The following is a 25,133-nucleotide window of genomic DNA, read 5'->3' as shown; positions in this document are numbered from 1 at the left end:
TTCCCATAGCGCTGCACATCACATCCGAACCAGTTCCGTTATTTTTTACAACGTTTCGGCACTTGGCCATCGTCAGGCCAAGTGCCGAAACGTTGTAAAAAATAACGGAACTGGTTCGGATGTGATGTGCAGCGCTATGGGAATGGGTGTGTCCACCCGAATTCTTTTCACAGATGAAGCTGCAGGAAGCCTCAGCCCTTCTTCAAAGTGATATTTGTCCTGGATAAAATACGTTTTTGCTTTTGATATTTCGTACCAATATCACTGTAGCCGATATATTCTTATATCCGGTCACTCTATAGCCGATACAGACTGTAATAGCCAGGGACTCGTACGACCCATTGCTGGGACTTGATAACATACCGGGCAGGTGAAGCGGTGCCACAAACTTGCATGCATCGTACAAAGGCTGTGCATGTACAAAACAAGCACAAAGACAAAGAGAGAAGTGGAATACACTGCATACGAAATTCGAACCAGCGCTTTGGCAAAAGATAATTGTCAGATTGAACTATAATTTCAATGCAAACTGTTTGCTATCGGCAGGATAACAGCCACCTAAAACAAGAATGATTGGGAAAGTTCCTGCAGAAAAAAGAAGAATGGGATTTTCCTTTCTCTCCTCTAATGAACTCTTCAAATAAGTGCTTGCATGCTGAAAACAGAGTGTGCAAATAAAATCATTGGCATTATTCCAACATGCAGCTGGGAACAGTCTAGTAGACGACGCAGGACAACAGCACGGCACATTAAAAAAAAGAAAAAAAAGTTTCGACGAATTTCATGGGCGACGATGAGAAATAAAGTTATTGGAATTTTTTCGAGTATTGTAGAACATAGCAAATTTAGCAAGATGGATAAAAATTGAACAAACTCTGCAGCACAGTCAGCAGGTTTCCGAATGACAGAAAACAGCACAGAAAGATATACCAATTGAACAATTCAACCAACACATCTACACATAACAGAGACAAGCAACCGGAAAGCCGCATTCGAAAAAAAGAGTTTTCATTGATGCACTAGGCTGAGTGCTTGGTTGACTGCATGAAAACAAGTAGTAAAAGTGTGACCAAAAAAAGGCTATCGATGTGCACTTGAGCAGGGGTGTGGCGTGCAAACATTCAACATTCCCGAACACACGGAACACGCACAAGGCATGGGACAACTGATAGCAATATTAACACAATATTTGCCCCAAGCATCAGCACCTGGAGAACAAGCTAGTCGCAACAGTCATGAGCAAAGCAGTGTATACTGGTGCATTGAACCGCATCAGAGCAGCAACCGCATTGTTGCATGGCCGGGGGGTTACTGTAGGGCCTCCGACACTTCGCGGAGAAGCTTCAACTGAGCCTGGAGGGAAAGCCGAGAATCACATAGGGAGACACAACAGCACATGGGATGAGTAACGGCCCTACTAACGGGTGTACAGACATGGCACAAACATATTCGGATGCTTTCCGAATTTCGAGACCACATTATGCATACCGGTACCTACAGCAAAGTGGATACTGTACAAGCAGAAATATTCGTCTGGAATTTTATTTCGTCTTTTTCGTCCAAGGAGCTTTGGAACTAAATTAAGTGCCGGACGAATGTCGATTTGTCCAGCGTTTCAATACACTGTTATAGTCCATGGACTAAACTTTCAACCGGACGAAATCCCTTTCTTTGGAGTTGGACGAAATTTTCTGCCTGTACAGTACTGTAAAACATGTTATTCTCGGTGTGACTTTAACTTCGGCGATTTCGGTAGAGAAAACAAGCACCTAAATTTAAATTATACCTAAAAGGCACTACAGTGTGCACTGTATGTGAAGGGAAAGCTGGTCAACTAGTTCTGCATTACACCTGAAACCTGGCAGGTCCCTGGCACCGAAATCTTAATGCACCTAAAATTACATGCTTTACAGTATGCATTTCCCAGACGAATATCATTTCTCGGGCAAATGCAGGCGAGAGAACAGCTGAGAACAGAGGAAACATCATTTCTTTGTGATAGAAGGGCCAAAGTGGTTTGTAACTCAGCGAAACTTTGAGAGAATCTCACAATCGAAGTACCTACAAAGAAATCAACGGGCTCAGTTTTCCGATGCAACAGTGTACTTTGTGAAATCCATGGCATCCCAGGGTTAAATGGTGGTTTACAGCAAAGAGAAGATAAGCCTACTCAAACTCAACTAAAGAGAAGGGACCACCGACAAACATGTGTGTCTTCTTCAGCAAGGAGTGTTTCTGCTTTCAGGTGCCGGGTTCACTGGCCTTCTCATGCACTCTGGACGGCACAAACCGTCTCGTCAAAGCTAACAAACATTGCAGTGAAAAATCATTATTCCACAGTTTTGGTACCATCGCATAGTCAATTCAAATCTGACCTTTACCAATCAACACAAAGTAATAGTGCTTTATCGAAGGAGGCAAGTACAGATTAATAAAAAAAGCCTTGTATCAGGACTGGGGTTAACCTATAAGCAAGGTCTCAATGGAAGAGGAAAAACATTTACCTTGGCATGCTTGATTTGCAACTCAGCAAGCTCAGTCTGGTGGAAGCAAGAACATGAACACAAGCAGATGCAAACGTGCACACCGGCAACACAGACACGCATACCACCCAACAAGACTGCAGTTAGCAAAACACTGGAAGAATGCACAATGCCGGGGAAACAAGACTCCATATGCAGCAACAGTGCAGCTAAATTGACACGCTACATGCCACGCTACGTGCAAAACTGGACACACAATGTAGCATCAATATTTGCATTACCATGTTTTTACGGAACTGCGTCAGCCGGCGAGCCTTGAAGTTGCCAAGTTCTGAAAGCAAGTGACAGCATAGAAGAAGAATAAGACGAGCAAGAAATACACCTTAACAGTGAAAAAGTATTTTATAATAGACCTTTCAACATACTGTAAGACATGTTATTATAACGAGTCGCAAATTTAACGATCGTCCAAAATTCATAGGTTAACGAGAAGATATGTTAACGATCTTGCAGTATTCTGCCGTATCCATACACAGCATATATGAAGCAGCACGGCCTCAACGGATCTTATTATAACGAAGAAATGTCATCCGTTAAAACGTTAGATTTGCTTCCTCGTTATATATTCATGTCTTACAGTATCCAGCAAATAATCAGTGGATTATTCGTGCCACGAAAATTGAACTCTATGAAACGTTTGCGAGTGATCCAACGCCGTTAGTTTCATTCGCGATAAACGCGCATCTGGAAATTAGAACCACTGCTAATTGCTACGTGCATTGTGGTGCAGACACAGGCACTACTCAATCTAACTGAAGAGGTGAAATCGGACAAAATAGCATTGTGAACCAGTGTTCTTGAAAATGCAAAACTTGCAAGCTACAAAAGACTCCCAAGTTACAGTACATGTACTGAATATTCTATGGCAATACTATTCTGTACACAATATTCTGGGGGCAAAAGGGCACCTGTACAATGGTAGGGGAAACATGGTTGACCGTTGTTATCCAAGTTTTCATTCAACACATGCATATGACCCCCATACACACATCCTACACACACTCACATACATGCGCGTTCGTGCGTGCACGAGCATTCAGGCAAAAACAGACACATACCTTGCTTTCCAATTTCAGAGAGGTGGTTGAATTTCTCCTCACACAGCTTCTGAGCGGCCTCAGCCTGACCGCAAAATAACACCAGCATCAGCACCAGAGAATAAGGTATATGCAGACAATGAACTACTAAGGCAATGAAGAGCTGAAGGAGAAAAAAACTATATACAGTTGCGCTCACTGAAATCCGACCCAAAGTGCAAAACTGGCGCCCCGGACCAGTTCAGATTACATCACTGTACTGGCACATGTGTACATCCAGCGGCATTCGTACCACTCACAGGGCGTCAAGGGCCGTGCAAGTTGAGGGTGCCAGATATGCACTTTGGGTCGGACTTCACCGAGCACAACTGTAGGTCGATATGATACCGATCTCTCCATTCAGGATTCTTCAACAGCACATGGTTTTACACGCATACCGGTAATACAACATAACATTACAAATCAGCTACAACATGGCACTGGCTAGGGTCATTTCCCCAAGAAAACTAGCCATCGACAGCCAACAAACAGACACACAATCACACAGACAGGGGCAAACGTACTTGCAAAGCTCACAGAAAAGCTCAACACCTACCTCCGCTACTCCCTTGCCCTTCGTCCTTGCCTTGGTGAGGGCATTGTTGGACTTCTCGAGGTTGGCGAGACTGCGAGTGCGGCGGTAAAGCAGATCCTGGGATGAAAAACGACAACAGAGACAAACTATGCTGAAGGAAAGTACAGTAAATATCGGATATAACGTGCCCCTTTGATTTTCGAAAATTTATCACTATATCCGGTGCATCACTATAGCCGATTTGCATGTTTGACCGACACATGGCACATGACTGCACATGAAATGATGCGTACACGCTGGAAAAAGCATGCTGAAAGTGCATGCATGCTCCGCGGACTGTGTACCGGTGCATGACACAGAGCAGTGCATGGCAGTGCAGTACGAGTACAGACTGTACATGTACTAGAACTTCGATACATCATGTGGCATGGCTGCTTCTTCAGCGTGTTCTCCAAAAAAAAGCCTGAGCTGGATCCGTACTCACGTAGATCTACTCGGTGTCCAACGAGTTGCGTAGAGCCAGAAATAGACATGAGTGGCTGTGTACGTGAGTTGGCAACATCATCGTGAGAGGCAACTAGGCCTCCGCGGAATATGCTCGTATTTTTACCGATAATTCTTTTGAGCATTGCTCAAAATTTCGACCGATTATTCCTGTAATTCCACCAATAACTCTCACAATAATGCTTTTTTCTTCCCTTTTTGCAGATACCGTACCGCGTACGGGTTTTTTTGCCATTTGTACGGGCAAAAAATATCACGGTTCGCGTGAAACTCAGCTTTTTTTCTTTCTTTTTTGAAATACCGGGCGATCAACTTCAGGATCACAAGCTTTTTGGTACAAATCAGGGTGTTATAAATGGAAAAAAATTGAAAAAGGGGGGCATTGCTCAAATGTTACCGATTATTCCACAAAAATTGCCAAGAATTCCCGTTTTAAAAATCACACCGATAATTCCCGAAATTATGCCGGCACATTCCGCGGAGGCCTAGAGGCAACACAGCCAGAAACGGACAAGAGCATGCAGAAAGATACAGAAAAGGACAAGACCATACAAAGGGAGCGAGGGGTAGCGCAGCCAGAAAAGGACATGTGCATACAGAAACGGACAAGAGCATACAAAGGGAGCACATTGCGAGGGGTAGCACAGCCAGAAACGGACATTTGTGATCATCACTCTTGATCATTATATGCGATATTTTCCTGTACATTTGATATGGTTTGCTTCCTGAAGTCCATCACAATAAGCGATATATCGGTATAGCCGATAATAGTGTATATAGTGATATTTTTTCTGATTTGATTTTGATGTGTTCTATCACTATAACCGGTATATCATTATATCCGGTCACTTTATAAACGATACTTACTGTACACCATGCCTGGCAGAAGGGGGGGGGGGGGGGGGGGTGGGGGATGCCCACAAAAAAGACTCGTGTATAGAGGTTTGGCAAACACACCAACGATCAACAGGAATCGGCCATAACGGTTAGGGTGGTGATATGGCATGAACACAACACAAAGGCTATGTACAGGAACAGTGCCAAGGAAGGGTTGAACGCAAGAAAAGACAAGACTAGCGCCTTACCAGTGCAGCCTGAGAGTCCCGCTCATAGTAACGTAGCGTATCCGATAGTTTTAGATCACAATCGGACGAAACACGGCCTTCAAGTTTCTAAGCAGCAGCAAAAAAGAGCAAAGAAAAGAGAAAAGAACTTTCTCAATGTGCCAGTAATTATAATGTTTTGTGACTGAATGTCAACATCGCCAAAGAACCACACTACTAGCAGCTCGGCATGCAGAGGATTTCCAGTGTAGGCTTACACGGAGAAAGTTATTTCACTTCCAGTGCTATTACATGTGCTGACATCGAGAAGTGGCAGCCATGCAACTTGCTCAAAACACACACTGATCAACACCAAACCATGCAAAGCTAGAATGGTACTACATGTAGTACTAGTAGTACCTAAACACCTACCCGTGCCCGTTCAAACGTTTCACCAATCTTTGTCAAGAACCTATGGAGACACACAGGATAACAGAGATAGTGGAGTATAAGCAGTAGCAGCAGCAGCGTGCAAGTCATCCCACCACTCCAGAGACCATGGGAAAAAGTAGAAATGCAGTACAAGATAAAGCATGGCACATCTACTGGGGAAAAGGTGGTCTACGAGCTTGTACTTCACGGGGCAACACAGCAGTCTGGGGCATGGTCCACTCCTAAGCAAAGGTGTTAAACTTACTTGCTCAGCTCAGTGGGATCGCTTGTTCCAAGCTGATGTAGACAAATGGCAATGGGAATATGGCAATCTGCAACACCTGCAAAAGACATGCCATGCAAAGCCATCATCAGAGAGACGGATACGAAGAGAGATTCGGAGCGAGAAATAGATGATACATAAATAGAGAGAGAAAAAAAAGAGCCAGGCTGCAAAAAAGCAATGAATGGCAAGTAGTGAACACCGCTGCGCAGCGGATATCTTACCCTTATGAGAACGTGTCATCCTGTCAGCAAATCGAGTGGCATCCTTAACCCTGCACAATAACCAGCGTGGAAACAAACCAAACTGATCAATGTCTCAACAAATGCCAGTGAACGTACTGTACTCTGTAGTAAGTGGAAATGACCTTTCACGTGTACCTACTTTTGAAGTATATGAATGAACTAGAACCCATGTAAGGTTTGCCCTGGATTACTCTCCTCTGTTGATCACATCATTGCACGCCGGTGCTGGCTCCCTCGAGGCCCTGGCCTGACAGCTGACTCGGGATGTTCATCGGCTGCGTTCTATGTTGCACGGAAGAGGTTACCTTACTGATAATCAGTGTACGTGTGAACACACTTGAATACTAAACAGACAACTCGCTGTGCTTATTTCTTTCCCCACGTGCTGCTTTACAGCTCACTGTATCACACCAATTGCACTACATTGCACCTCTTGATACGTCCCCCTCCAGATACTATTTCGCATGGGTTGTCTTTACCCTGAAGCTTGACATTCTGTACTTCTCTTGGATGCTTTGGAAGGTTTCCACACCCGATTCCATTCGCCATAACGTTGTTTTGCCCGAACTGGTAGCATTTATACTTTCGTCTTCCTGTCTGTGAATTAGTTCCACGTCCACCACATACCCATGTGTGATCTTCCTTTCTGTCTTTTTAATTCGTTTGTCTTTACTCTTTGGTGTGTTAGTTCAGGTGTGTAGCACCGCCGTTGGAGGTGGTCCGGCTGGAGGGGGCGGCGTGGTTGGATCACTCTCGTCCTGTTTTCATCACGTTTCAGCAAGCAGGTGGCATGCTGAAGAGTGCGGAGAAAAAAGTCTGAATCTGAGCAGCAACAAGAATTTTGGAATCTGAAGCACAACACAGAACACCATGCTTACTTGACATGGTAGGCCGACAAAAAGGTCTTCTCTTTCTCAAACGACTCATCCACATCCTACAGGATAACAGCGTAGAAATCATGACAAAACAATAGGGGCAATTGTTTGAGGCCAAGAGCCATGTAACCGGAGAGGTGCATGCCGCCATTCGGGCACAGTACTACAAAGTATTCTGCCACTACAAAAATATCCTCCTGAGTGTGCAACTCTGCATGGGTTTTATTATGGGGTCAGACAAAGGCAAAAAGTCACATCAGACGTTGTAGTGTTCACGTTGCATGTTCCAAACTGTTTTAGTTAGCATTGGGGGTTATGTACTACAGTCCATTTCAAAACTATAGACGCGTACCTAGGCAAAAACCGTTATGCCAGCATCTACACCACATAAAATCTGTGATCACTTTGTGCATAATTTTTTCCAAATTGGGCGTCTGTTATCAAATCGTTTAGAAACTATAATGAGAGTAATTGTGGAGCGGACCTGAGCAGTAATCCGAAAACTATTTTCAAAAAGTTCCAGCCAAATTTGAAATATTTCAAAAACACTGCGCGTCTATAGTTTTGAAATGGACTGTAGTACTCTTGATAATAGCAACGCGTTGGCTGAAAGCGCATGGAGGAGAAGGGGAGGAGAGATTGTTGCAATAATGGAGTCCTGGTATTAAAAATAGCACTCCCTGACCGCAGCCCACTCAGCTTATGCAACTTTTCAACATGATCAAGGCAGATACATTCGGACTGCGCAAACGCTGGTACCCACTGTATATGAACATATTTTGAAGCAGAACAACGCGTACTTGGAACACGTGATGTGAAATTTTGCCGTAGGAAACCCCAAAGAGTTATACACTCTTGGGTACTCCCCGCCCCCGGAATACAAGTAGGTTTGCCGATCGTCTGGCCAGTTTCGCGGCCAATATCAAGATACAATACACCAAATCAAAATGGATATCAACAAGTCATTTTTGTGTGCCTGGTAAACTCTAGCATCAGTACTCACTTTGTAGTTAGCCAACATTGCTTCATCTACGGTCTTTCCCAGGTTCTTGAACAACCCACCAAGACGCTCCTTCTTGTTCTTGCCACGCACTTGCAGCTGCAGCAGACAAGTTACAACGAAACAGTCGAGTGTGGTGTCAGACAGACAAACACGATGGATTTCGCACCTATGCATTCTCCCTGCATAGCTGTACATCAGTGAACGAGACAGTCAGGCTAGCTCTCTGCCCAGGGTCAGTCATGCACCGCACCAGATTTTGAAGTGTCAGAGGCGCATCCCTAAAGGTGTTATGTCACATTGCAGTTTGTATATCTTGCCTGAAAAAGTTTAGGGTACAATAGTGGGGAATAGATCATATAAATCTAGCCAGCGAAATTAAATCCTAGCAAATTCTAATATGTGCTCTACAGTAGACTTGGCTTTTAGAGGACGTGGTCTTATTCCAGCATTCTACTTTGTGACACAGATATAACCAAGAGTGCAAAACTCCCAACAGCGTGCAACTTCTGATGGGTTGTGGTCTGGCACTAAAAGCGAACATTTCAAATGTCCATGATGACAGCTATGCACGTAGAACCCCCCCCCCCCCCCCCCAAAAAAAAACAGCCCTCACCTCATCCTTGTACTCAAGGAACACACGGAAGTTATGCTCGTTGCGCAGGCGTGCATGGCCAGCAATCCGAGACAAGAACACCTCGTGCATGGCTACTGTCTTCTTGAACTCGGCGAGGTACTCACTGCCACACAGAAAGCAGGAAAGGCACAGCAGAGAGAAAGTCAAATCTATTTTCAGTACCCAAGTACAGAAAACATTGCGTGGTATTTCGTGGACTGTTTTGTACTACAGGTACCGTGAGTGCATCCTGCCGTGTGAATTGATTTTCGTTTTCCTGGCAAACTCTCGGGATCACGAGCTTCACTTCTCGGCTGGATGCACTGGCGTCGTGTAAATCGCCTCTTACTGCAATGGGTGCTTATCATACTTGGTCCGATTTATTAAAATGTGCGCTTCACTTCAAAACTCAAGCATATGTACAAAGGAGCACCTGTACTAAAAAATCAACCAAGAGACGGTAGATAGATAACTACTGTGTCATTTCTTGGCCTGGCCTTCTAGTTTTCATCGCTGCTGGTGTCTCAGGGCGCATCTGCAAGTGCGTCAACCTGCAAAACGTCGACATTTTTTTCATCTCCTCCAAGCTACACTGCGCTTCTTTGAATTTTTTCACTCCATAGGCACGATTTAGACGATCGACTTCGCCTCCTCCTCGTGCAGTACGACTACCAGAATGGTGGCTGTAGGTGTTTTCGCTTGAAGCTCCCACGACACCTTCAAATGAGGCGAACAAGTAAACCACCACGCATAAAAATAACTTCTGACCACCGTGTACCGCGCGCGTAGGTCTACTGATCATGAGTCTAGTCTGATCTGTGTCGACATGTCATGCAGTCACACCATGCGTACGCGTGCTCTTGCCTGCCTGTTTCACGAATCCACTGGCCCCGGAGACTGGCGATCTTGTGACGCATCGCGATCGCGGCTCCGAGGACTCCGCACCGTATCCGCCGGATAATTCACTCTTTCTGCGCTTCAGTTTTCCAGCCAGGTTGTCGCCTAAAAGTCGACCTCAAGGCCGGTTATTTATCTCGATCAACTTTTCAACGATCTCTTCTGTGATCTTGATTCGTCGGTCGCCACATCATGAACGACTGCAAGAGAGTTCAGCAAACTGGACAGAGCGATGCTGGTGCTTTCTGTACGAGTTTCTGGATGATGACGCGTTTGCTGAAATTCTGCCAAGGAAACAGCGATTGCAGCGATTTCAATCCGCCAGGAGGCACTCGAGAACGATCGCCCAGGAGGTTCTGGTACTCTGTGACAATCCCCCATCGCAGCGGGGTGTTCTCTGTGTTGCGCGAGAAGCAACAGGAGTCCTCTGACGACAAAATTTGGACGCACAATTCTCGAGTCGACTAGGATCCCGAGCCGCTGCCTCCGTTGGAGTTGAAGCCATTTCTTCTTCAACATCACAAATTGACAACTGAAGGATAGTGTTAGGTCGCTGTAAAGTTTATTCCGTCCTGAGATTATTTGTATTTGTTTGGTTCACGTTCGAAGCGAAACGCACATTTTAATAAGTCAGACCAAGTAGATCTTACTGCTTACCAACACTATGAAAGAAGAAGGTGTTACAGGACCAAATACCACTACCGGTACCACAGAAAGGGGAGAGAGAGAGAGAGAGAGAGAGAGAGAGAGAGAGAGAGAGAGAGAGAGAGAGAGAGAGAGAGAGAGAGAGAGAGAGAGAGAGAGAGAGAGAGAGAGAGAGAGAGAGAGAGAGAGAGAGAGAGAGAGAGAGAGAGAGAGAGAGAGAGAGAGAGAGAGAGAGAGAGAGAGAGAGAGAGAGAGAGAGAGAAGAGAGGTGTCAAAACTGTAGAGTGTCAACAAAAACATACGCCTCAAGTTCAGCCTTCATCTTTTGAAATTCTGCCTTGGTCATCTGACCTTCACCTGTAAAAACAAAACAAAACATGCAGAGCGACATCAAAGATATCAATGATCAAGTGGTATCTCGACAGCTTTCCTTGCGTGTTTGATAATACTTACAAGAGCGAGAGAGAGGGGAAACTACTCGGAAAGAAGAACAGGTGATTTGCTGTGTAGCAGGGAATTGCGTACACAATGACAAATAACAACTTTTACAGCTCGCACGATAGCCAGAACGGCTCTTCTGCATCTGCAAGAACGCCATCACTCTCAAAGGCATAGTTGCAGTGCCTAAAGCGATAGGAGGTGAGTGTATGCCACGCACCACGAAATTATATCTTTCCAAAACAAAACCAGCAAAACGCTAGGCCCACATTTTTTCGCTCATACTATAGTACCGCACATATAGGCGCTTGTGCCTGTATTCGTATATAAGCGCACTCTCACTTATAAGCGCATGCTCCTATTGGCAAAGCACTACCAAACGTCTGCAAACAGCATACCGGAACCATGAAACTGACACTACAAGACCTAGTCAAACACAAAGACTCTGGCAAACGAACTCTGATCGCGCATGCGCGTTTAGGTAAAAAAATTCATTTTTGAAAATTGGATTCGTAGCAAAAATTCACTTATAAGCGCATGTGCTTATATGTGCGTTATTACGATAAATTCATATCAGAAAATGGCGACCATCGTCATGGTAACACCGCTCCTAACACCGGAACAGGGCCACCGTGTTACCGTGTGTTTCTTCTCTCCCTAGAACCTCAAACCAAATTTGAATACTCTGGAAAACTCTCATGGTCATCCCTTTAGCAACACACTGTGAATACCTTACACACTGATGCTGTACTTACTTTGGCCCAAGCGGTACAGCTTATCGCGCGACTCATCAAAATCTGGACGCGGCGGTGCAGGTGGAATCTACAACACGTTGGGTGAGAGGATAGAGAGTGAGAAAATCACACACTGGAACTTGCAAACGATGAATAGAGGCTGCCGCCGCCAACCACAATAACAACAACACTACAACAACTTGGCCTTTGTAGAGCTACAGCACATACAACATTTACAGACGTAACATAGGAGCTACACAAGAGCTACGTACCACGATACCAGCATACTCTTCATTCTCGACATAGCGATCATGGAGCCAGACAAATTCTTCATGCTCACGAACAACGGAGAACTCACTCTGGCGAAACTCGGGTAGAGTTGTCTGCAACACAATCAAACCAGATTAATTTCAAACGTGAATTCTGACGGAATTGAAAAGGGGAAATGCCCAAGAAAACCTTCTTACAGTAAATAACAGATCTCAAACCATGGATATACTTGGAATGAAGGATTGTTTTCATCATGCTAGGTCCATCTGCTGACTGACTTGACAACCTCTCCCCTTCACACACACACACACACATGCGCGTGCACACGTGGCAGTGTTGATCATTCGCGACAACAAATACATACAGTCGGCTCCACTTAAAACGAACCCGTATAAAACTAGTTAAACTACCATAGTAATTTCTTGATATACTGTAAGACATGTATATAGAACGAGGAAGCAAATCTAACGTTTTAACGGATGACATTTCTTCGTTATAATAAGATCCGTTGAGGCCGTACTGCTTCATATATGCTGTGTGTGGATATGGCAGAATACTGCAAGATCGTTAACATATCTTCTCGTTAACCTATGAATTTTGGACAATCGTTAAATTTGCGACTCGTTATAATAACATGTCTTACAGTAGCGAACCATTGTCCCTGTCCCTGTTTGAACCCTTACAAAGGTGACACTTTGTAATGAACCTTTTCTTGTAGGGCCGTATGATACCTAAGTGCACTCATACAGTAATAGGCCACATATCAGTCATGACGTGTTGCTTGTGTGGAATGAGTACATTTCTGTTCTAAAGAACTTCGGCCTAGTATAATAATTCTCCTGCACCATGGTGTTCGTTATATCAGGAGTAGACTGTACATTTAATAATACAGACCACTGTAAAATGCAATAATTTGGCAGCTAATTAATTCGGGCTATATTAGCCACCAAAACAAAATGCCCAAGTAATTGAATCACTAATGAATGCGGCTTTGGGGACATGCTGGCATTACATGTACTGTAGTGCAAGTTGAAAATGAACCACTGTCAAAATGAACGCGAAAATCGTGAAATGCCAATTGTATGTAGCGCTGAAGTTTCCAAACCACCAAGCCGTTCTTTGAAACGTCTTGGTAGGTAGTGTGAGCTACGGGTCAACAAGATACCAGCCAGGTATACGTGTATTTGCTAGTGAGATGTCGATTTTCCTTCGCAAGAGTGGGCTTTTCGCCAGTTGCTATTTCTCTGCTCCAAGGGTGGTACATGAGTGGTTCATGCATATACAGATTAGCTATGGTAGTAAATGTATATCGTACAAATCGGCTGGTTCTGTACTGTCACATTAAAATCGTCGTCGCACATCTGACTGCAAAATCCCCACGACGCAGCTCACCAGATCAAGGTGTGGGTCCTCTGCACTCAGTAGAGTCAAGTCGAGCGAGCTGCAACTCCCGGTGCCGAAAGGCGGGCTAACGCCCCTACATGGCTACTTCCCCTTGTCTAACCCCCAAGACGAAATGATAGTACTAGTAGCCGACTGGCCGAAATTAAAAAAAAAATCGTAACTGACTCATGGACACATGCAGTGCGTTCCACACGTTCATTCGTATTGATGTATACAATCATGTGCCGGGTTCATTACGGGCCAGCTTGATGGCATTATGTTATTTAGGTATTTATTATTTCGTAAAGTAAGATGTTTTTTCTTCTTTTCATGCTGAAACTGTGATTGTGAGAGCCTTGCACAATAATATTCGTGTGGTGGTGTGAATGAAGAAATTCAAGGTTCACAATCACAATTGATGTGTAGTACCTTCGTGTGTACGGTGAACTTGACTTTTTCATGCTCACTGAGGGCGTCTGAGATATCAACGACCAACGATGTGTCTGTTGAAAGATCGATGTTCGACGTGGCCTGTGCAAAAATAATTATATAACAGAACAGATACATTGGAACATAGCCAGCTCCAGAGCCTTACTGCAACTGACAATACGTACCGGATTAGAAGAAGGTGAAGGCTCACCTAGCGCGGGATCGTCTTCCTGCAGACAACAATGCCCATGGACGATTTATTTAGTTGAGCAATAACAATTTTTTTCAAAACAAAATCTAAACGAACCATCATCGTGCCGAGAAAAAAAGGACGCTGGAACAGTGGAGTCCACGAAGAAAATAGTTCTCCCGCCAATGAGAAAGACACCGGTACTACCCCTACAGCTACACTTGAATAGTCCAAGATCAGTAGGCTCACACCAGGTTAGTTTCGTCCCTTCAACAACGACGGAGGATGACACAGAGTTCCTCCGACGATGACGACTTGCAGAGATTGTTCTGCATGCAGCGTCATAGGCTCATAGCACTATCGCCACTGCACTGACCAAGCTGTCGATCGACCATGCATAGCGCAGGTATCTGCGAGCGCTCGAGCGGTGACAGGCTTGTGTCGTGAACACTGTACTGGTGAAGCCGAGGGCCGAACTCGAAGCTCGACTGGTCTACCACTCTTTTTCTCTTTCTTTTTTTGCAGAGAAGGTCAAGACAAGAAAGGGACAAGAGAAGAGGGAGGGGCGCATGGCATGCAGCATGTATGATGCAGGCCAGGGAGACTTGCATGCAACCAACTTACTGCTAGTACTCAGTACTGTAGTAGTAACAGTTGCTGTTACTTACTTTCTACTGTATGAACTAGGATTGTAGTAGCTTTTGAGTGGTGAGGCACACAGCCACAAGTCTGGTTCAGACTACCCCCCCCCCCCACCCAACTAGACCACTACGTCTCTCAGCCCCATTGGGTCCCACGAAGAAGGAATGCCTCGAAGAATTTGCTCCAGCAAGTGTGCAAGAGATCGCTAAGCTGCTCTCCAACATCGACGTGCGCAAAGCTGCAGGCAGCGACCAGGTTCCAGCTGCAATCCTCAAACACTGTTCTCCTGTCCTTGCACCGTCCCTCACCATACTAATCAATGCATCTCTGGCTTCTGGTGTTGTTCCTGCATCTCTGAAGATTGCGGATGTTCGTCCCCTCTTCAAGTCAGGCGACAAAGCTGTCGCTAAGAATTATAGACCGATATCGTTATTACCAATAGTTTCCAAACTCCTAGAACGGGTAGTCCACACGAGACTCTGTAAGTTCCTCTCCGGAAATTCCTTGTTCCCCGCAAACCAGTTCGCATATCGCCCACTTCACTCCACAGAAGATGCCCTGACATTGGCTGTAGACAGATACTTGGAGGCAGCGGATCAGCAGCGCCATACAGGTCTTGTACTTGTCGATATGAGCAAGGCCTTCGATAAGGTCAAACACCAAATTTTGGTTACAGATCTATTTCAGCTTGGTATTACCTCAACAGCTCTCAGTTGGTTCATGAGCTACCTAACTGACCGCCGTCAGCGAGTCGTCCTGAGCAATGGCCAGTCGTCCGCCCTCTCTCCCTGTGAGTGTGGTGTTCCTCAGGGAAGTGTGCTGGGTCCTCTTTTGTTCTCCATCTACACAATGGAAATAGAACAGATCACAGCTCCAGCCCACTCACAGCTGTTTGCTGATGATATCCTGCTAGACGCCATCAGTCAATCCGTCGAATTCTTGAATTTAACCCTCTCCCGTTCAGTCTCCAACCTGGCCAACTTTCTGGAAGAAAGAGGCTTAATACTAAATCCCTCCAAAACCCACGTTCTAGCCCTTCATGCGTCTCGCAGGCAGCCCTTGTTACTTAACATAGAATGCAATGGAAATCCCCTAGCTCAGACCACAAATGCTCGATATCTAGGTCTACATCTCGACACCCAGCTTCGGTGGGAGACTCAAGTTGCAACTATTACACGGAAGACCTCCCAGAAACTGACGGCGCTGCGAGCCATTCGCTCCTGCTTAACTGAGCAACAAGCCCTGCTATTTTACAGATCGTTAATACTACCGGACATGTTGTATGGATCTAATGCCTTCTTCTCGGTTCTCTCTGCACACCAACGGCATCAGCTTTCGGTCCTCGACAAGCGATGTATCCGCTGCGTTGCCAACCAGCCATTCCCCTCCCACACAGATCCCATCTACACCCGTCTAGGCCTCATCCCCATCATCCAAAACGCCCACTGTAAACTCCGCCTCCTCATGCTTCGTATCCACACCGCCAGAATTAGTAATCTCCTGTCCAAGCGCCTACGTCGCCAGACTGAAGGCGTCACTCGGATCAACGATCCAAATGCGTATGTTGTCCCTGCCACCAGGCGAGTCTCTGGTGACTGTCGGCCGCTCGTTTCTGCTGTTAAATTATGGAACGCCCTGCCCCAAGAGTTCAAGTCCCTCGCCTGCCATAGATCATTCAAGAGACTTTTAAAGGTTTATTTTTATGGTTAGCCAGCATCTAGGCTTGGACTTGGAGTCGTGACTCAACTGTGACTCAACTGTGCTTTCTTCTTCTTTATTTTTCTTTTTTTCCCTTTCTCTTTTTTCTTTTTGAGTATTTGCAGTCTGTGTTTTCTGTGTTTTTCTCTCTTTCGTGGAGGCTTGCTTGTTGTATCCTTGGCTCTCGGCCATTACTTTATCGCCATCATAATATAGGGCACCATTGCCCGTTTGGTCTGCGATACAAAATAAAATTTCAACAACAACAACAACAACTACAACTTACTGTGCACATACATAACATGCTGTCGACTTCGAAAACAACATTATGGAACTGCATATATTGAGAGACGTAGACCCGATGACAATAATAATAATAATTATTAATAATGGCAATAAATAAGATAAATTGTGCACTCATAACAACAGCAAAAATGAAGAAAGTCAAGTTCCATAACGTTTTCTTGTGACTGTCATCAGTGGAACGCCGTCACATAAAAATGTAATAACTAAAACACACACTTATAATACATGTAGCTAAGGCCAAGTAAAAAAAAAAGCTAGATGATCGTCCCCGTCCGCCCCAGTTTTTGTCAGCGCCCCAAGAAATATTTTATTTTTTAAATCGTGAGTTTTTGCCGAAATCGTTGGTTTTTTACCGATCGCGGATGCAGGAAACATGTGCACGCTTTGTTTAATACTTTCTTTACTATATGGACCACATACTACTAGTATATCACAACGTCAGTATCGATCTGCTGAAGAAAGAAAAAGAAAAAAAGAAAAAAAAAGAAAAAAAGAGAAAAAAAACCTTGATGTTGTTGTGTACACTGCAGTACGAGTACTGTGTGCATGAGAGGGTAAAAAGTAAAAAAATAAAAATAAAATCCTCCCGCCCTCCCCGATTTTTCCAAAAAAAAGGACGATCATCTAGTAATTTTTTTTACTCGGCCTAATATGGTTTCAGGTAGAAATACAGCAGCTAACAAGTACAAAAAGCGAAGTAACTTCGCTTTTTGTACTTGTTAGCTTAGTTTGCACCTTTGCAATGTGTGAATATAGTGTATGTGAGAAAGGTAGTGGCAGATGAATGTGATACTGTGTGAATGAATGTAATGGTGCGTGTGTATTACTTGAAGAGTGTGAGTGATACAACGTTTTCTTTCTGTTTACATAGCACAGGGTCACGAGTACGAATATACACAGCTTCCAACACCTGCAATTGCTTGAAGAAACGTGCGCAACGAATAACACTAAACCAGGAATCGTCAAACACCTTACGACATTCTGGACTGGACACCAAATGCTTGTACACTGCAGACTTCCTCTTGTCAACATCAAACTCCTCCTCATCACTACTCTCATCCTCCACCTCCATTCCAATGCCGCCGTCCATCCCATCGCACGCGTATTCGTCGTCATCAGTCTCCATCTCCTCGCGACACCGCTTCCCTCTCCTTGATTCGTTCTGTGCCGTGCCTGTGCTTCCTCCTGCGTCTCCTTGCCTTGTGTTCTCCACTTGTCTCAGTCGTGCCTCTGCTAGTCTCTTGCTTCTCCTCGGTTCTGCTCTGTTTTCAAGTTGTTCCCCTTCCGCTCTTACCGTTGTAGCAACATGGTTTGTCGAGGAGCGACCGTCCGGCGGCCTCCCTTGCCGTGGTCCGGTTTCCGAGGGGGGAACCAGATTAGTCTGCTCGTTCTCCATGGAAGTAGTCGGTGCTTCTGTTTCCGAATTGTGAGCCGTGCTAGGTGTAGAAATAGGCAGCGGATGTTTTCGTGGTCTCCCACGCTTCGGCCACTACCTTTCTCACATACACTATATTCACACATTGCAAAGGTGCAAACTTCGCTTTTTGTACTTGTTAGCTGCTGTATTTCTACCTGAAACCATATTAGCTACATGTATATAAGTGTGTGTTTTAGTTATTACATTTTTATGTGACGGTGATCCACTGATGACAGTCACAAGAAAACGTTATGGAACTTGACTTTCTTCATTTTTGCTGTTGTTATGAGTGCACAATTTATCTTATTTATTGCCATTTTACGACTATTGTCTCCTCGTCGACAATTATTAATAATTATGATCTATTTCTCAATTATGATCCCACAACAAAAGAACGCAGTCACAACAGCAGAACCCGTGCACACATTCATGCACAAACACATACACGCGCATGTACACACACACACACACACACACACACACACACACACACACACACACACCACTACTGCTACTGCAGTACCACCAGCACGGCCGACACCAGCACCACCACGCAGACGAGCAGACGCATACACCCACACTGCCTCAGTCACAGGCGGAGATCAATCATTTTCAAAGCATGTGCTATCTGATTATACCATGCAGCACCAAGTACTACGGAAAGCCACGGTCCTTCTGATGGATGTGCTTACTCGAAGACAGCAACATACTATTCATATCTGAACTGTTGTGTAAGATGACTGTATTGTGCCTCATGCCGAGTGAACATGAAAACAAACGAAACGTATAAACTAAAGAAGAAGAAAAACGGAGTGACATGCACCGAAGAAATAATAGGGAAACAAAAAAAAGACCAATTTTCCAGTGCAGGTGGCAGGGTTTAGGTCGTACCTGTGAGAGCCAGCGCAGTGCCATTATGCTGCATGTACTAGTACTCAGCAATGCATGGCGAAGAGCAGCAAGTGCAGCGCGTAGTGGGACAGCGCGCCTCAGCAACTAGAACAGCATCACGGGCAGAACAAGGGCAAAGGTGCAGTCGACACACATTCAGATCTGATATCATTGCATACGTGTTTACGTGGATGTGGATGCGCGTGCAGCACGCTAGACTAAGGGGAGTTGCTCGGGCGGGGCGGCCGCCTCTCGCAAGCTCCATGCACAAACCTGTAGCGATAACCGGGTGAAGAGCAGACACTGGAAATGCAGCACGTCACCACCAAACACAGAAATGCCAACACGTGGGCCAGAGAGCGCATGAGCAGACCCGACGGAGAGCGATGGAGCATCGAGTATGTCACTATCGCCTGTAAACTTGGAGGCAAAGACTGCTGATGCACTTGATAGCTCTCAGCACCTGGACAGGACTGACATTGCCGAGTAAAAATGGTGATGGGACAATGCGTGCCAATAGTGAAACGCTGCCTGGCCACCATGTGCGTGCCACAAAACAGCTAGCCGCTATGAAGGCAAGCAGGTTGTTGCCTAGCTCAACGCATGAGTCTGCTGGTCCAACGGACAGAGAACAATACTATAGGTACAGCACTTGTAACTGGACCTAGGAAGGATTTAGCTGGATAGGTAAGCAGCCATTGGAGCTTGAACGCAACAGTGTTGACGACACATGTTCACCGCAAGTGAAGACGCTGGGTCCACTGTTACCTCCCAGCAAGAAAAGGAGAAGGAGAACGCTTGCTTGCTTGTTGTGACAGTCACAGCTGAGATAAGGTTGACCATGCATGCCCGGCGCTGGTAATCACTAAGGCACACCACGCAGGGTGAATGTCTGGCCGTCCGAAGTTGTGCGAGGGCCAATGTCATCAAAACTGGACTTGACCGCGCCACAGAGAGCTGACTGGACTTCGCCGGACAGCTCGTTGAGTTTCTTGAGCAGTGGGGTCAGGTCAGCAGCATCTGAGAGCAAAGGCAAGAGAAACAGTAGCAGCGGAAGTGTGGGCATGAATTGCACAACATGAAGTAGGTAACTTGGTCATAGAAGCACTGCATGACAAAACCAGGTGAACTACAGGCAGATTACACAGCAACAATAACTATCACATTCCCAAGCAACTAAGTCGAAGCCATAACATTGGTTTCGCCATCGTTGCCATATGATTCCACTCGTGTAGAAAGAGTACATGGCACAGTATGTGTCCCCACAATAGGGCCAACACCGTGGTGACTAACCTGAGTCAGCCAGGGAATGGCCACGCTTTGGTTGCTTCTGGCGCTGTTGCCGCCGCAATGACTGCAGCTCGTTCAAACAGCTCAGCCAGGAGTCGACTGAAGCACCGACGGTGGAGTGCAATGGAGTGGGACGAGCGCGGTCAATACGACTTAGCAGGAAGTCAACCTGTACATACAACAGCCACACCATACTCTATAAGTACAAATGCACGGTGCACAACATACCTGAGGAGACTCGCCAGAAAACAGTGTGGATGAGCAGTGGCACAGACAGTACATTAGAGTCAACTCAGCTGCCCTGAATATATGGCAATGTACTACTCAGTTAAATAAATACAGTTGTGGCAAGTGAAATCCGACACTTGTCATAGGGGACAGCGCCACAAATGGGCACCAATGATGTAATGCACTGCACCTAATTTGTACTACAGAGCCGTATGCATCACAAACAGATCGAAAGGTCACAGTGTAGATACACACAGTTCACAAACATGGTACACATAAGGAGTATTGGTATCCAATCCCCATTCATTTTTGCCAGCACCTTTTGAACCTTGACTGTGATGAGTACGAGTTTTGTCATCAAACAGATAAAGTTGTATGTAACACATGTACTGTACGTATGCAGGGCTGCAGGGGCTGCAGACTGCATGGTGCAGTCCCTTATGCCAAGTGTTGGATTTCACTTGCCACAACTGTATATGATACATGTACATGTACCCTAAATATGATACCTTAAAGGGGAAGTGCATCGATTTTTCGAGTATGGTCCAGAAGAAAGACAATTTGATGTCGGTTCGAATGGCATATCTCTCGCTTCCATACGATAAGCCAAACTTGCCAAATCGCCAATTGTATACTCACGTTACCATAGCGACCAGCGCAGTGATGACGTACGAAAGGCTTAGCTCCACCACAGAGAAGGTCGATCACTGCAGAATTTGGTCATTTTCAATTGGTTTATTGTATTCACGAAGTGAAAGAAGGGCTGTGTTCAATGCTGTTAGTGCAGTGAACTGTTTGTTAGTAGTCCTCTCGGTTGTGTACTGGGACGTGACACCGACAGGAGAAAGCTGGAGTGCAGAGACACCAGCAGACAAGCGAAAATAGCGACGAACAAAATGCTGAAATCTTGGTTGGGGCAAATCAGACGTTCAGCATTTCCCCCAACCAAGGACCATGCCGTTTGCTCTTTCCACTTCCTGAAGATGAATGTGATGCTTCCTGGCGACTCTGCTATCTCTCGTAACATCTTCTGAAGCCAGGTGAGACGACGGGTGGTGGAGATTGACGAATGAAATAATGTCGTAGGTTTGAAAGTTTGCTGAAAATGTCTCAGGAGAGATGGCGAATTCCAAGCATCTTGTCCTGGAGGAAACCATTTCCTAGGCGCAGTCAGCCTAGGGAAATGCATGAGAAGGGCGATAAATAGTTCACGACACTAACAGCATTGAACACAGCACTTCTTTCACATCGTGAATACAATAAGACAATTGAAAAATGACCAATTTCTGCAGTGATCGACCTTCTCTGTGGAGGAGCTAAGCCTTTCATACGTCATCACTGCTCTGGTCGCTATGGCAACGTGAGCATACAATTGGCGATTTGGCAAGTTTGGCTTATCGTATGGAAGCGAGAGATATGCCATTCGAACCGATATCAAATTGTCTTTCTTCTGGACCCTACTCGAAAAATCGATGCACTTCCCCTTTAAATATATGATAAATGTAAACAAGAGTTCATAACCCCCAAGAGTGTGCAACGGGCATAGACCCAGCGCTCGGCGAAATTCCTACATTACGTCATGCGCAATCCGTGCATCCGTGTTGGTTTTTGTTCCTTTTCGATTTCTGGAAACTATGGTGGAAGCCAATCCGAATGCGAATCGCAGCGCGTAGCTCTTTACGATTTCCCCTTGGTCCGTTTGCGCCAGCAGTTCAAACAAGAGTGCATAACCCCCGGGACTCTTGAACTCTTGGTACAAAGGTTTTGTGCAGGGATATCCGGGATCCTGGTTGGCTTTTCAACGGAAACATTTTGCGAAGAAGAAACAAGTAGTCCATGCTTCTTTTGGTTTTCAACTCCGTAAATGGACTCGAGGCGGAATGGATCGACGTGACGCTGTGGAACCTTCACCTAAATATATCTTAAGCGAATTGCCCCCGGGGATTATTCGTGGACGTGGTGAAATTTGTAGCAAGCCTTGGTTCTTCTTTCCTGGCTGAGCTGAAGATTAGTGAACTAGATGACTCTACAGTGGAGGTATTGTCCACCAGGACCGTTGCGTGTTCGGTCAATAGTTTATCAGTGCCATTATCCAGACTTATTGTCAAACCCGGGGGTCATTTCGTCTTCGAGGTCCTATATGGAGGGTTCACGGAGAATGGACAGTGTGGACAGAACCTTATGGAATTGAAGCCATATTTGGAGCGTATGGTAAACCGAACTTGGAAGTATTGCCCAGGTATTCAAGAATATGAAACTCGCTATGGGAGTGTGATCCGCTTTCAGCCAGCTAAACTCAGATTGTGGAGTTTGCCATTTGTACGAGCGGACTCATGCGAGTGCAAAATAGTGTTTCAGCCTGGCAAGAGTGCACCGCGTGAATGTCAGCTACTGGACAGTGTACAGTGCACGAACTGCAAACGATTCGAGAAAGAGTTGTCTGTCCTCAGGGATAGAGCAGCTGGCCGCACCGAGGAGCAGAAGAAAAGCAGAGCGGCTGTGTCATCAAATACTCCCCTGCAGTATCTGTCACCCTCCAGCAGAACTGAAAGGATCAGTTCAGGTCGGCTACTGCGGCGGCAACTAAATAGAGACCTGTCTCAGTATGAGCATCTCTCGGTCATGCTATCAGAGAAGCAGTCGTCCGAGCTATCCACTGCATGCTCTATCATCGAGCGCGACTGTCCCAATGACCTTCGGTCCGTCACCGATTCTGGTGATGAGGAGGCACGGGATGTGTTGCAAGCTGCATGGGCTGCTGACAAGGCTGAATGGCAGCGAGACCAGTCCAGCAACGAGCAGGGTTCCCATGGGAATAGGTGGAGTCTGCTCACCTACCGAGTTGCTTTGGCTGTTTTCTCAAGGAGCCGATCTGCTTACGAGGCGCTGCAGTCATTCGGCATCTTCAAGCTGCCGAGTATACGGTCCCTGCAGCATTACACCAGTGCGTACTTAGATAAGCCTGGCCGCTGTGAATCCAGCATCAAGTTCCAGAAGGAGGTGTATGATGGCGTGAAGAAGGCAGCACATCAGAAAAACTTCCCTCCAATTGGTGAAGGCCTCATGATCTTTGATGAGGTCAAAGTCATCAGCAAGATCCTTTGGAATTCGCGAAGCCATGAAGTATACGGCCTAGCCATGAATGACGAGGATATGGTCAGTTTGTGCGACGTGTTTGCAGAGCTGAAAGGGAAGAAAACCGAGCGTACTGAGTATGTCCTGCAGTTCATGTGGCGCGACATGTCCTCCAGCTTTGACGTGTTTGGCCCCTACTTCACCACACATTCTTCTCTGGACGCCAAATTCATACTGGCATGTCTACTTGATACCTTACGCCTGCTTCACGATTTTGGCTTCAAGACATGTGCTGTGATCTGCGATGGTGCTGCCACCAACTTATCAGTGATCAAATCAATGATGGGTGTCCGTGGTGCATTCGGCATGAAGTCCAGTCCTGACCGACATATGATTAACTCGTCCATCTCGCATCCATTCTGGCGCCATCAGAAGTTATTCTTCATTGTCTGTCCTGCACACCAGCTGAAGAACATGGTGAACGCGCTGCATTCGTCTCGGCAAGGTGGAACAAAGTCCTTTGGAACTGCCAGTGGTGTCTGCTTTGGATGGCAGACTATTCTTGATTTGTATGAGCGTGAAGTGGCTCGCTTTTCCAAAGGTGTCCCACGGGAAGTGCCCAAGCTGAAGAAGAACCACGTCCTCCGCGATGCATGGACGAAACTGAATGTGCTGCCAGCCAAAGTAATGCAACAGGAAGAGCTCTTGACTGAGCTGGCAGAGTACCTCCTCGCTGACCACCTCGACAATGTCAATGTCAAGGCAACTAGAGAGTATCTCGTGGCTTGCAATCGGTTCTTTGAGAAAGGTGTGTTTTCGCATGAGCCGGTGAGGAGTGCAGAGTCAGCACCCATAACATCAATAGTGACAGGATTCGAATTTTGGCTCCAGTGGCTCGAGGGCTTGCTCAAAGCCAAGCCGGGCTTTGAACCAACGGATCCAAAGCAGAAGGACTTCTTGGCTTGGCAGACCTGGGACCTACTACGTGTTGTTCGCTATGGTTTTGTGGAGTTCTGCAAGGACTTCACATCACGGAATCCAGGCTATTATGTCGTCCCCGTGCGTGTGACTGGGAGTGCAATCGAGACCGTTTTCTCTCAACTCAAGCATGCGTCTGGTGGTCGGCTAACCGCTACCAATTTTGCATCTGCTCGGGCATCCCTTGCCATCCAACGTCATGCAGTACCGTGTCACCCTGCTAATACTGGATACCATGATGCACCTGTACACTTTGCCCCTGTACCGCTCCTGCGACGGAAATAGCTGTGTGCCGACTGCCGATTGTGCCGACTGCCGATGTCAGGTATTGTTTCGTTTCTTATAAGTTTGTTTAGTTTGGTATTAGCATGTACCACTGGGTGTCTACTTATTTTAACTTTCACACAGCAAACCTCCTGGTGTTGCATATTGTTCATTGTTAATCTGTACACATATTATTTCGTTTCTTA

At 45.8% G+C, this 25,133-nt stretch overlaps 3 protein-coding genes across 4 annotated transcripts in view; 1 reads left to right on the top strand and 2 right to left on the bottom strand.

Annotated features, from left to right (window-relative positions):
* Positions 1–449: 449 nt before the first annotated feature.
* On the bottom strand, positions 450–14,495 carry LOC135804767 (sorting nexin-6-like). Its single transcript, XM_065318723.1, has 18 exons — positions 14,256–14,495; positions 14,134–14,178; positions 13,949–14,050; positions 12,139–12,249; positions 11,888–11,954; positions 10,997–11,051; positions 9,153–9,276; positions 8,540–8,635; positions 7,540–7,595; positions 6,641–6,690; positions 6,399–6,474; positions 6,134–6,173; positions 5,744–5,830; positions 4,176–4,271; positions 3,602–3,665; positions 2,765–2,814; positions 2,505–2,540; positions 450–1,353 (listed from the first exon to the last, which is right to left on the bottom strand). Exons 1-18 carry the CDS (start codon positions 14,259–14,261, stop codon positions 1,309–1,311), a joined length of 1,206 nt encoding a protein of 401 aa, XP_065174795.1. The 5' UTR covers positions 14,262–14,495; the 3' UTR covers positions 450–1,308.
* Positions 14,496–18,807: 4,312 nt separating this feature from the next.
* Positions 18,808–25,133, bottom strand: part of LOC135804765 (uncharacterized) — a 26,271-nt gene continuing 19,945 nt past the window's right edge. For both annotated transcript variants that reach the window (XM_065318720.1, XM_065318722.1), the window contains exons 7-8: positions 20,386–20,551; positions 18,808–20,112 (exon numbers count right to left, since the gene is read on the bottom strand). In XM_065318720.1, the coding sequence (XP_065174792.1) occupies positions 19,958–20,112; positions 20,386–20,551 (321 nt within the window). In that variant the 3' untranslated portion in view covers positions 18,808–19,957. The remainder of the gene's footprint in view (positions 20,113–20,385; positions 20,552–25,133) is intronic.
* Positions 22,723–25,090, top strand: LOC135804764 (uncharacterized). Its single transcript, XM_065318719.1, has one exon. It carries the CDS (start codon positions 22,792–22,794, stop codon positions 24,946–24,948), a length of 2,157 nt encoding a protein of 718 aa, XP_065174791.1. The 5' UTR covers positions 22,723–22,791; the 3' UTR covers positions 24,949–25,090.

Source organism: Sycon ciliatum, chromosome 1 (assembly GCF_964019385.1).
Source record: "Sycon ciliatum chromosome 1, ocSycCili1.1, whole genome shotgun sequence".
In the NCBI taxonomy this organism is placed as follows: Eukaryota; Metazoa; Porifera; class Calcarea; order Leucosolenida; family Sycettidae; genus Sycon; species Sycon ciliatum.
The sequence above is the reverse complement of the archived record's forward strand: the minus strand, read 5'-3'. Positions and strand labels throughout refer to the sequence as shown.

Coding starts and splice junctions, on each gene's coding strand:
- LOC135804767 (XM_065318723.1), bottom strand. Junction 6,174..6,398: donor GATCCCACTGAGCTGAGCAA/GTAAGTTTAACA, acceptor GTGTCTCCATAG/GTTCTTGACAAAGATTGGTG. Junction 4,272..5,743: donor GGGACTCTCAGGCTGCACTG/GTAAGGCGCTAG, acceptor TTTTCATCCCAG/GATCTGCTTTACCGCCGCAC.
- LOC135804764 (XM_065318719.1), top strand. CDS start 22,792: ATGGAATTGAAGCCATATTTGGAGCGTATGGTAAACCGAACTTGGAAG.